At 32.0% G+C, this 13,437-nt stretch overlaps 2 protein-coding genes across 3 annotated transcripts in view; one reads left to right on the forward strand and one right to left on the reverse strand.

Moving 5' to 3' along the window:
• The window catches only part of LOC121125211 (peptidyl-prolyl cis-trans isomerase NIMA-interacting 4), a 15,337-nt gene continuing 1,900 nt past the window's right edge, over window positions 1-13,437 (reverse strand). Inside the window, exons 1-2 of one of the 2 annotated variants that reach the window (XM_040720349.2) lie at window positions 642-731; window positions 1-492 (exon numbers count right to left, since the gene is read on the reverse strand). In XM_040720349.2, coding sequence (XP_040576283.1) covers window positions 79-492; window positions 642-695 — 468 coding nt within the window. In that variant the 5' untranslated portion in view covers window positions 696-731 and the 3' untranslated portion in view covers window positions 1-78. Of the gene's footprint in view, window positions 493-641; window positions 732-13,437 lie in introns of those variants that run through there. The other variant, XM_040720350.2, reaches the window with a different exon arrangement.
• On the forward strand, window positions 1,893-6,246 carry Hyccin (PI4KA lipid kinase complex subunit hyccin). Its single transcript, XM_040720346.2, has one exon. It carries the CDS (start codon window positions 2,235-2,237, stop codon window positions 3,861-3,863), a length of 1,629 nt encoding a protein of 542 aa, XP_040576280.1. The 5' UTR covers window positions 1,893-2,234; the 3' UTR covers window positions 3,864-6,246.

Below are 13,437 nucleotides of genomic sequence, written 5' to 3' on the forward strand. Positions count from 1 at the left end.
TAGCACTGAATATATAATTTTATTCACTATACAAAAATAGGTTTAAGGTACAGTAAATCCTGAATGAAGCTCCGAGAGTCACTTTTTGCCTTCAACCATAATAATGTGATATCCGAACTTGGTTTTGACAGGGGGATCCGTATATACTGGATTGGAAAGTGAGGAAACGGGGAGAGCAAATGCAGCTTCTTGGAAGGGACCAACCATGGATCCTCGAATCATCCACCCAAGAGAGCCTCCACTTCGTGCTTTATCTTCGCTGTAGGTGGCGGCTACTTCGTTGAACTTCTGACCACCTTTGATTTTCTCTAAAGCTTCAAGGCATTTGGATTGCTTTTCACAGAGAATGTGACGGACGTTGATGGAACTACAGGAACCTCCCTTCTCCTTTTTTCCACCACCAGCAGCGGCAGTATCTCCTTTGGAATCGCCTCCTCCTTTCTTACCGGAAGCCTTCTTTTTAGGTCCCATCTCTATGTAGTAGCAGAAATACTAGAATCACGTGACACATAATACGTCATACATAACAAAAACATAAGATCTGTTAATATTAATCGATAATAATTTGTTAATAATATTTATTATTATTTTTGCAATGTAACCATTATACTTTAAAGGTTTTCAATTATCTTTTTTCTAACCATGAAATGAGAAAGAACATCTTCAATTGTAGGCTTTTTTTCAATGGATATCATATTTCGTATATTTTATTTTTACTGATTAAACGCACATCAACTTAACAAGGAGTGACGTCATGGGGGGACTATGGAATCATCATACAAACAAAATTTTGTTATAACTAGCTGCTGCAAGATAATTAGCTAAAAAACAGAGTAAAAAAAGAAAGTCAGATTAAATTCAAGGTGACTATATACATATATAAGGGGTGTCGATAATAAATTGCTTTACTTTAGTTTACTTGCTATTTTGATGACGTCGTAGAGGAGCCAATTTAGAAGGAAATTCGATAAAACAAATTGTATTAATACATAATATAGTATTCTATTTTCTCATCAGACAATACTATTGTTGAAAATTTTTACCCTCCGACGATTACATAAGTTAAATTATTAAAAAAAAAAATAATTTTTTTTTAATGAAAAATAGGTCAGAACATAAATTTTCAAATAAATATACAAAATAGTGGACATCTGATGAATTTCTAGAGGTTGCCACAGTACAACATAGTTATTCAAGAAGAAGACATAATTTTTGGAATAATATGAGTTAGTACTAGGCAGTAAAACTGAACTTGACTCCGTTGTGACATCAGCTAACTTCAACTAGACTGCGTTGTAAGTTTCTTATCAACACACCTTATATATCCTTGAGCAAGATAATAAGCTGTGGAAATAACTTCTAATACTAATGGGAGGAACAGCAGCTTCAATCACCCAAGCTGTTGCGATAAAAAATATAATTTTTTGATGATAAATTCCTAGCCTTTGGTAAAGTCAAGGACTACCAGTAGTCATTGGTAAAGTAGTATGAACTTTGTAAAATTAAATAAGGGTTATATGCGGATTGAAGTTGATACTATATATTTGATGGAAAAAAATCAAATAACTAATTCAATATTTTTTTGAACATTTACGTTAGAAAACCCTTCAACATTATCCATCTACTTTGATTTTAAGTTATAAATGTCACTTTTCGATTAAGAATTTTTTTTGGGGATTTTAAATATTAGGCGTAAATGGAAGAGATAATTAAAATACCAAGTGACTGTGATATAAAACTACAACTACGACAAATATTGTAGGTGTATAACTGTACTGTACGGAATTTCTCAAAAGAGTCATAAATGATGTTTTTCACTATAATAGGTTGCGTGAATCAGGAATCTGGTAGTGCTGTTCCACCATTCCTTGTGACGTTTTTGGCTCATTATTCTAATTCTCTTTCAGCTGTTGAGACCCGTGATGTCATATTCCTAGCTAGTTAATAGCTATATTTTTCCCATCAATCATTCCATCGGAATAATACTTAATTAATAGATAAGAAGTTGATCCACTCCTAGCTCCTCAAGTGATACCCTTGCCTATTTCGACGGATCCATCTCGTTTGGAGCATTTAATCTCGGGTTCGTGGATGAGGCGGGCATTAGGTGCGTTTTTTGGGAAGAAGGATTGGGCTCGCCAATGAAGTGAGGTGATTGAGAAAAGGAGAAAGGAAGAGTGAATTGTGGGCGGATGATGGAATCCATGCTTAGAAGAAGAAGATAGGAAGACAGGATGATGGAGGAGGTCCAGGACTTGTTGAGTGACTACGAGGAGCTGAAGGGCGAGAGTGAGGCAGACGTTTTCTTCGATGGATTGACGCATAACTTGGAGACTCAGAAGTGCGTTCTGAACTTTTTGAGTAGCGGAGCCCGACTGTCTGGGGAGGGAAGCAGTGTTCTGGACTCCCGGATCTTTGAGCTTCTTTTCTACTGCTATCGGAAATGCAGCAAGAAATTGATAGTGATTCAATATGTGCCGAGTCTGGTATTCTTGTACAGTGTTGAGGTGGAAGAGAAAGGGGAGGGTGCCTCCGCCTCTGCGTCCGCCACACAGAAGCTGGAGACACTCCTTCTCACACTCTACAACTCCAATCTCGAGCTATTGAGTCAAGAGTTTCGATTACCTGTTCTCACCCAAAGTTCTATTTTTCATGATGCCTCTCGCATTGAGGTCAACGAAATGCGTGCCTGGAAAATGGCATCCCCCTCGATTACCACACCTCAACCCATAGTCATCCAAAGAATAACTGCTCAAAATCGTCAAAGAGTCATTGCATTTTTATATCGGCTTTTCAATCATCATTTAGGAGACTATCCAAAGTTCATCCTCAAGTCCTTTTGCAACCTCTCCATTACCCTCCTTCAAAAGGGATACCCAAAGAGACCGACTAGTTCTAATTTCAGACTCCCCTCTATTTCTAGAATTAGACTTTCCGGTCCAGGGCTTCTGGAATTACTCTATGGAGGTTACTTTTGTTTTTATAACAACCTTCAGAGACTGGGGAGTCAATTAGTGGATTGTGTTCACTTTAGAGGTGTAGCAGATGCCAATCCAGGAGTGTTAAGTGCTGCAGTAGCTGCTCAATCTCTACTTATGAGTCAAGGTGCTCAATCTGTCAGTGTTAGCACTCCAACTTTTAGTCAAATTGCCAAAAATATGATAACGAATGCTTCTTTCCGAACCAAGAAGATGGGGGATGATATTCCCGTTGTGGACTCGGACGCTCCATCCTCCTTACCCAATGATGTGTCTGGGTCATCCCTTAATACCACGACCGTTGTTATTAATAGCCAAAATTCCAATGGGAATATAAATGGGAATCAAGCCTTGGCCTCTATTTCTGAAGAAAATGGTGGTGTGAGTGGAACTTCTTTTATTGTTAATAAATTTGATGATGAAACGAATTCTGGAAAAATACACCCTATCAATGCCTGTGTTGATCTGAAAGAAAAAATAATTTCCAAGCTGCCTCTAAAGAAAAAGAACCGCTCATGTGAGTCTAATAACAATAACGATGGAATTGTAAGCATTAAGGTTGCATTTTCCAACAATAACAATACCTCAAACAACAGTGGCACTTCATCTACACCCACTACCAATACGACGACTTCGATCACCACAACCTGTAGCACCATTATACCCCTTAGTCAACCCCTTAGTTTGAATAATTATAGCAGCACGTCGGATAAAAACAAGTTAGAAATGCTACTTTTAAAGAAGAAACAACCGCATTACTCCAATAACGGAGAACTTATCGAAATTGAGAGTTTGGAACAAGTGGAAGAGCTCATTAAGAAGAAAAATTTACCTACTGAAACCATTTCGATTCATAGTCCTGAGTCCGGTACTACTTTATTTTGAGAAATAAAAAAATAAAATACTAAGAGGAAGCTGTTATTATAATCCTTTTAATTTCACATAAATGCCTTCCAATTGAAGAAAGATGCCATTCAAGTAATGTTTATAATTAATATATTATAAGAATTAAGAACTCTCTCTCTCTCTCTAAATATCCCCACTTGATTATTATTATATTAGGCACTGTAATTTTCATGCATATATATATATATATCAGTTCAAAGACGCCCATTATTTTTTTTTGTCTCACGAGGTATATATATTCGTGTTCAGACTCGGTCCCAGACCTAATTATTTCTTCGGTTCGGTCTTATGTGATTATTTTTTTCTAGACCTCAGGGCATTTCTTTACTAACACACAAATGTTTTTGTTCTCCGTAGTGGATGAGTTTGCCTTCTTTTTTTCTAATCAGTGTTCTGAAAGTTGATTGGTTGAGTTACAATTAGCTCTTGTTAAGCTTTGAACAATTCCTATTAATGATTGAATAATAATTCCATAGTTGGGAAGAATGAACTACTAACTGATCTTAGAACCTTTTTTTAAAAATTTATTTGATTCATTAGAGGTTGTGAGATACAATAGAGGCCTCAATCCAAAATAAGACCTGTCATTTTTCCCATTTTTTATTGTTGTTGACAGAATTTTACTCGAAACCAGTCCTGACCGTAGTTGGGCCGAATAAGTTACAGTTATTAGGGTCTCAGACCGAAACCCCACACTAGTATTTATCATAATTAATTATTATTACTCAATAGTATTGTTTAACAATTTATTTTAATCATTATATCCCCAACCTCATAACAACACACACTAGTAGTTAAATTATAAGTGAGTGCTTTAGCGCATTAATTATAAATTATTCACTTAAAATATATTTATATATAAATGATACATTCTGCAATTAATATAAAACTGCATTTACATCACAGTAAAATATTTATTTTATATGTCCTCTAACGGGGGTGTCCGCAGGATTAGATATATAAATATATATATATTTTTTGAAGGGAGGCTTTTTTTTAAATTCAAAAATCCATAGCTATTTAAAAAAAATTACTAAAATTAAATCTTTTTGGGAAAAAAAGTTCAAATATTAAATTTTTTGGAAATTTAAAAAAAAATATAATAATAATAATCTTTTGAAAAAAAAATCAGAGTTACTCACAAAAATATTTGAAAAATTAAATTTTAAGAAAAAAAAAAAAAATCAAATATTAAATTATTTTGAAAAAAATATTCAAAAATCAACATCTATTTAACATTTATTTATTTTGTCTGAAATGTGGATAGGGGAGGGTGTTACAGCCCCTCTAGTCTACCTCTGCGGACGCCCCTGTCTAAATCGCTGCATTTCTAATCCTTCACCATTCTAATTTTCTCTTACCCCATTCTACTGTCCTTTTATTTATTCAATATATTTGTATATGTGTACATATATATTAGAACGGTTCTTAAATATTATTATTTTTTCCTCGAAGTGTTAAGCCTCGAATAGTCCCACAAAAAGGTTCCTTTTGATGATACAAAATGTAGAATTATACTTTTTTTAGCACTATTGATCAATGTGAAAGTTTCTTAATTTTACATTTTTTGGTAAAATAGTCAGGATAAGTCTTTTTAGAGCAATTTGTGATGAATGTCTATTTTTGACTAATAAACAATCCTTCAAAGTTTTAATATAGCCTCATAAATGATTATTTTTCATTAAACAAAATGACAAATAAATTATAGTTCTACCACGTATAGGGTGACCTTTGTTTTTCATTAATGTATTTCATAATTAGAGATGTGAAAAGGGTCAGAATCCCGCTAAGTATAAAAACCACGACTGAGGAAATGTCATTAAAAATATGTTAACTTTATTAGATTGTACTGACAGAGATTATACATAGTACGTCTTGCACTCTAATAATACGTTTCAAAACAGAAAGGAATGTTTAATAAGATCAATCATATCATAACTTTTTTTTATAGAAACGTTTTGCAAAATGTATGAGTGTATATTTTGATTAAATTATTTATTATCAAAAGGAACATTTAGTTACACTCATTTCTTCATATTTAACTTCTATCTGCGAGACTTGGAACAAAGAACCAAGGGGCAGGACTTTCACAAGAAAAAACCATGTGTAAATCCTACCGTTCCTACCTCACAGATTTATTTCTAAAAAAAACCATCCTTTTTTAATGGAAATTTCGGATCTTGCCCTGTGTTAGACGTTCATATATTTTACCTGAAGGACAATCACACATCATTTTAATAATAATTAAAGAGCCGCTCGAATGTATGTCCGTGCCATAGTGCCCCAACCATATCTCTCATATTATCTGTTCCACTCTGCTACAATGCTTTAAAAATAATAATATAATAAACGTTTGATACTATTTGAGTCCTGGCTTTTTCCTCCTTTTTTTTAAATTTAAATAGTTGAAGTAAATGTATTTTGCCGACTTTCCAATAATTATATTATTTAAACTTCTTTATAACAATCCCTACAAACTACTAAATGAAGTTTTTAAACATGGGTTTGTTTACCTATTGTAAACTATTATATTATAATAAGAAATGAAAAGACACATTTTGCTACTTTTTGTTTTGTTTTTGGCTTTCTAAAAAATAAAGTGAATATCAAATATATATTTTTGGCTGATGAATAAAAAAAAATAACTGATAGAAAACAGTGGATCACTTATTTGTCGTCTTCAAATTTTAATGTTGTTAAATCTTAATACATTAATTAATTATTACTTATTGTTGTTAATGCATATTATTAATACATATGTATAATTATATTATAATTAATATATTATCTATTCATCTATATGATATGTTGAAGTATTTAAAAAAAAAAAAAAACATAGTGATAAGACGTATAGAATATATTATACTATTTTTGAAATAAATTATGTTAATACTTAATGCTTTTGTTAATTATAAAGAGTGAAGTTTTATTGTGGGTCAGGGTATTGAATTCTAAGGAGCTGGAACAATCACACATAATTTTTATTCCGACATGAGGGCAATAGAAAAGTAGTAATTGGTTGAGAAAAAAAAGTCATCGTCATTTTCTTACTCAATTCCTTCAAGAGGGGAAGTAAAGACAATTAAACTAAGATGCATGCGTCATAATTCCATGCCTGCTGCATATAATACTTAGAGTTGAGTAGTTTCTAATGAAAAAACTATCTTTAAAATTTAGAAAAGAAAAAATGTTTTTTTTTTTTTTGTACATTCTTTGCCAAATCATTGTTATGATAACATACCCCTCTTATAAATCACTATGCAACAAAATGAAGGAGGTTGGAGCTCTGCAGGCTTAAACCCACATTTATTTTTGTTATTTAAGGAGTAGATTACAAAAATGCCCATTAAAACTTTCAACCTTTATATGTTTGGTCTTTAAAGCCTTTTTTTAAAATAAGGTATCTAGGGTATATCTACGATTCAGTACCCTATTTCGACATGAAAGAACTATAAACATGAAAATCAAAGTAAATAACAAATTTTCATCTTTTGATAAATGAGTTATTTATCACTTTATCTTGATTAGAATTAATAAAAAAATGTATATAACCACCAAAAAATGGAGTAAAATGAAGGAGCTTACTTAGAAGGCAATATCCTTTTTATTTTTTCTTTAAGTGTTTATATCCTAGTTGAAGTAATAGAATATACCTTATATTTTAATTTAAAAAAATGCCTTCAAATATTTTGATTAATTTTTGGGCAATTTAGTTTTTAATAATTATTAAGAAATTTAATAAAATAAGGGGGTTAGGTTGGGTGTGAATAAAGATTACAATAACATTGAATTGGTTATGAGTTTAAATAACTAATAGTATATGATAAATAATTTAGATGTAAGGGTATTAAACAAGTTTATAGAAGTGTCAAATTCAAATTAATTGATTGATTGACGATTTCATAATAAAACTTCTCCATTCTTATTGATGCCTTTTAGTAGCATCAAAAATTACTTTCCATACAGAGTTGGGTATCCAAACGTGGAATGTTAATGAATTAATGTTCTCTTTAATATAGGAAGGCTTATTGATTAAAAAAAATTATGGTTCAGCCATATTTTGTGCATAAACAAACTATAATAAACATTTTGTCATCATGAGTGAACAAAAAACCAAAAGGCAGCGCATCTCAGATCTCTTAGATGCTGAAGGTTATGAGCATTGTGAAGTGATGTAGGAGCCTGGTTTTCACGGTGACCAAGATGAAGAAGGATGGAAATACCCCTTACAGAAAGCAAGAAGTGGAGGGCACAATTTGAAGAGGGATCCAGAGTTCCTTTAAGCTAATGAGAAGAAGATCTAGGAGTACCCCAACAAATCGATGAATCATTTCGCCAACTACTACCTTTGGTTGACTATCAAGAGGCCAGTTATGTGCGCCTTGGGGTTGTCTTCATACACGTAGGCCCTGCATCACCTTCTGACAGAGGTCATGAAGGCCATGACCGCCTTATTTATTAATAAATTTATCAAGAAGGAGAAGTTGAGAATTTTCTCCCCCCAAAATCATACATCATTAAGCTGATAACATATGTCTTGCTCCCCCTTTTTCCTTGCACTCTTACACAATCCCATCTCTATGTATATCAAAACGGGACCAACAAATAATTGGAATTAAATGTGACTGTCTATCAATTACTTTGTTTTATATTGAATATCTAAACCTAAAATGTAAAACAGAAGGGTCATTATACAAGAACTAGAATGGGCACTCGGTAGAGCGGAAACCTCCCCCTATGGTAATTTTTCCACAATTGGATTTTTTTGATATATGAAATATCTTTATTCAATCTTCATAAGTACATTAATTTGAGCCCTGAACCTCAATATGTTCCAAAGATATGGTCGATGACTATGTATATATTTTAAACGTTTTGTACTACCTTGACCTCACAAAATTTAATGCCTCTTACTGTCATCATATATAAACTTCGTACCAAAAAGTGGTTTGTAGCCCTCTTGACCAACAGACAAACGAAGAGAGGCAAAAAATAGAAAAACAAAAACTCCACAATGGCAATTTGATATTATTCTCTTATTAGCCGCCTACTTGTTTCGTTCCAAATCGATCATTTAAAAAAAAAAAAAAAAAAAGGAAATATCTTAGACGATTAGAGGAACTTTCAGCACATATTTTGACTAATTTGACTATATTCAAATATTACTCTTTATCATTGGTATCAAGTAGTATTTAATTCAGGTGTTAAGTCTGTTTGCATTCTTAAAGCCATTTGATGGAGTTTCATCAGGATTTATTGAAAATTTGTTCACTTGAGCTAGTAAAAATGTAAACTTTGAGTCCCTAAGATGACGTTTCCTTTAATAATAATGCAATTTATAAGTTCAGTGAAAATGCTCTATAGTGTTGTTGAATATCAACTGGAAAAGTTATATTTTAGCATTATATATCTGTGGTTCGTTAGCTGAGAAAACAATTTTGCCTAAAAATCAAGAAATGTGATCATCCCAATTCATTTTAATTCACATTAGGGCGTAGCATGAAGTGGGTGTAACCTATTATTTAAAGGATAGAACATGACGTATTTCTGATCTAAAAATGAGAATTTTCTATATTTCAAGTAACACAAGAGTTAAACAAGGTCATTGAGTGTCGTTTGATACTGGATGTGATATTTTAAGGGCACTTATAACAACATATTCGACAAAATGTTTTTTTTCGTCATCGAGAAGGCAACTCCATTAATTGCAATCCAGACGTAGAATGAATTTTTTTAGGTATTGCACTTATAATATATTATATAATATTACACAAAGGTAGGCGGCAATCTATGGTTTATCTATAAGAGGTACATATTATCACAGTGCCTGGTAATTTGCCTTAAACTATTTTTCCTTTAAACATTTCGTCTGAGGACATTTTGCCTTGAGGTTATTTCGCCTTAATATATAAATAAATGAAGTTTATAGGTCCTATTTGTTTATTTTTGAAATTGACGTGTTTATTTCCCTTTGAATTTTTTATATCAAAATATGCCATATTTATTACAATCAAATGCAACTGTTTGTTTTCTGTTAGAATAATGAAGGAATTATGCCCTTGCCTCATATTATAAATGTCCGTCAATCAATGAGTCTTTTCTAGTATGAAAAATTAATTCCATCATGTCTAATGATAATTACTAACAGAGAAAGAAATGATTAGCTATTCCTCAATTCGAATAGTTGCCTTGTTAAATGTTTTTTTTTATTCTTCTTAAACTAATTTTATTAGCTATTTTGTCTCTGGCTTAAATTCATTATATAGTGAGAAATCGATAGTATGTATGGATTGACATTTTGGAGCATGAATCCTTCATTTTTCCAAGAGAAAAAAAAACAACCATTTAAGGCGTTTTATAGTAATGCACATTACATATTTTGATTAAAAAAATCCAAGTGAACATCAATTTTAACCAAAACGACGTATAAATCTCATTCAAGGAGAAATATCCTTGAGGTGAAATGTCTGAAACCGAATTGGTTCAACGGAGAATGACCTAACGCTAGGTTATCACAACAACAATTTTAGCAAAGAATGAAAAGAGATTATGATTCAATTCGTTTTTTTTTAACAACTTAACTAAAAAATATTTAGAGAAGAACGAGCAGATTTATGTTGGAACTGAAGGTTGAAAATATATGGATCGCCCAACCCTAGAGTAACCTGCGGGTTCACCATGATTTTTCGTTGGGGTAATAGAGCTTTTTCATATCTATTTAGCAATTTTGAAAGAATCTGTTTTTTTATACATGCTAATTTTGTTGGATAAAATATATTATAACGCTGACGAAGGACATAATTTGAATAATTGACCTTAAAAAAAAATATATATATATACTAATTTGACACTTAAATTTATTGTTAGTTTCAAAATTGTGAGAACAGTAATTTTCCCCCCTCAATAAATTTGACAAAATTTAGTCAGAGAGTGCAGGTTTCCCTACTCCCTGGTATTCAAGGGCCTCGTCTGTTTGATAAAAATCCAACCCCACATCAATTTTAGGTATATAATAGAATGAAGGTAAAAGGAAATTTATTATTTTCTTTATAGATGGCTTAAGTAATATGTATCTCGCGTTCACCCTATATGCTGTTAGAAAGATAAGAGTTCGTACTAGAAAAACTTCTCAGACAGTTTTGTGATTGTCTGACTCAGATTCGCTTGAGCGGTCGTCAAAAAAGGACATCAGCAAAGAGAAAATACGCCATATTTTATAGTTATTCTTCGAACAAGGAGAAAATGTAAGCCAGGTGACTGAAAATGTGAATAATGTTATTGGGTCTGATACTGTAAAAGCCTTACCCCCAATTTTGGTTTCATCAATCTCGTTCTGGTAGTTTTGATGTCAAAGTGCGAGATTTAATGAAATACACAGAGTAACAATGAGGGTTTGCTCCTCGGGAATTGTAAGAGTAAGTCCTTTGTGGACTCGGAGTACAATAATAATCACCACGCTCTGGAATGTCAATTGTATCAAAATGTGAATAGCACAATGGAAAAAGTGTAGTCTGACCGTATGTAATCACTGTTTTGATGAGATATGATAATGTGATAAACATTTATGGAAATTTTAAAAATCCATTAAAAATATTGGATTTTTTGTACTAAATCTAAAACTATGATTCAATCTCTATATGAATATCAAACATTATACTATTGAGGGGGATTTGGTATTGTATCAAACGTTCAAGGGGTTTTAATCTTCTTTAATCTTTTAATGCTCATCATATCAAAACTAGCCATCACTCCTGCTTTTCACTACTCAACTTCTTCTTCAAAATGAATAGTTTATAAGGAAATGTCGTTTGGGAATCAATCAAAAGGACATACTCAATAAAAAAAAATAAAGTGAATAACACAGCAATATATAATTATATAAAAGAAAAAACAGGTTTTTATCTCGCACCTTAAATAATTGTTATAAAATAAGTTGTGAAGCACCTTTTATTAACAAAATGAACAAATTTGACCTCTAAATTATAATTGAGCAATATCCATTGTTGTCCATGGTCAACACAATCACACAATCATGGATACTAGTTGATTTACTAATAACCCGGAAGGAAATTAGTTATTTTCTTTGATTAGTAACACACTAGAGTATTAAAAGTTGAATATTGTTGCAAAATTTCGTCTAGGAGGAGGGTCGAAAATACCTTAATAGAATAGCAGTGAGGGTTTGTTCCTCAGGAGTTATGAGTATAAGTCCTTGTTGGACTCGGAGTAGAATTGGAGGACCGACATCGGCCTAATTCCAGTGTATACGTCCTTTCTATATAAGAATGGGACTTTTGTTTATTTCCTTACTCTCACGACTGCTTAAAGCTGATCTTGAAGCTAAGCTGCTCTCTTCCCAAATGTTCTTCAAATGGTCAGAATTACCTTGCTGATTTTTGGAGTAGGTTATAATACGATCTTATATATTTTTTTTTCTTAAACTAATAATAAATCGGAAATTCTAACTAGAGAACTGATATTCAACTTTGCTTGACTCTGATTGTGTTATTAAAAGTTAACCAAACAACTTTTCTCCTTTAGTTGACGGTGAAATTATAATACACAATGATGAAAATCCAGTGTAGAATGGGCATGCTAAAAAAAAAGAAACTGAAAATCAACATGGTAACCCTGACAATTTGAAGAATTTTTAGGAGGAAAGGAAGAATAATCGTCATGACGTTTCATTAGATCAGCTACAATCGGTTGTGACAAGAAAGGAAGGAATAAAGGATATAAAATAGGACATTTGCTAGAATTACTCCGATTTTAATCCCCAACTCTACTCTAAGTCCAAAAAGGACTTACAATTATAACTCCGCATTAAACCCTCAGGGTTACGCTTTTATGAGCATACACGAACGTTCAATTAGGTTCTGAACATAATTGAGTCTATTTAGGAAAGGATGATCACAACTCAGGAATTAAATGATAATGGCAACTGCTAAGAAAAAAAAATCCTTCTATATTTTACCAATAACAAATTAACAGGCCAGCTAAAAATACACCTGATTTTCATCATTACTTATATCTTATTTATTATCACAACGTACACAAACACAACATGACTAAGGGATCGTTGTTTAAATAATAATGATTAATTATCCTGTTTTATATGTGTACACTAGGATTATGAGTTGTTATTATTATACATAATGGATTACATAGAGTAACAGTTAGGGGGGGGGAAATTTTGTACAAATGAATTGAAGAGAATAATTGAATTTATCTATAATCTCAGAATCCAAAAATGGATCTCTGTTTTTCCCTTAGTTATATCAAATATCTGGGATTATAGTAATTCGGGACTATTATCGTTCAGAGTCCTTTTTACCCTTAAAACAATCCCTAAATTAAATGTAAAACTTATAAAACTTATGTAAAAGAGTTTTTATGATTAGAAAGTATATTTTTTGATTGTGTATCTTGTTCTGAACTCGATTGTTTTAATTTTGTAGGCTGAAAAATGAAGAATTAATGAGGAATATCATAGCTTATATTATAGAAAAATATTGTATCTTGGAGGATTTTTGTTAATTTTTTTTTTAAAAGT

The sequence above is a fragment of the Lepeophtheirus salmonis genome, chromosome 10 (genome assembly GCF_016086655.4).
Source record: "Lepeophtheirus salmonis chromosome 10, UVic_Lsal_1.4, whole genome shotgun sequence".
In the NCBI taxonomy this organism is placed as follows: Eukaryota; Metazoa; Arthropoda; class Copepoda; order Siphonostomatoida; family Caligidae; genus Lepeophtheirus; species Lepeophtheirus salmonis.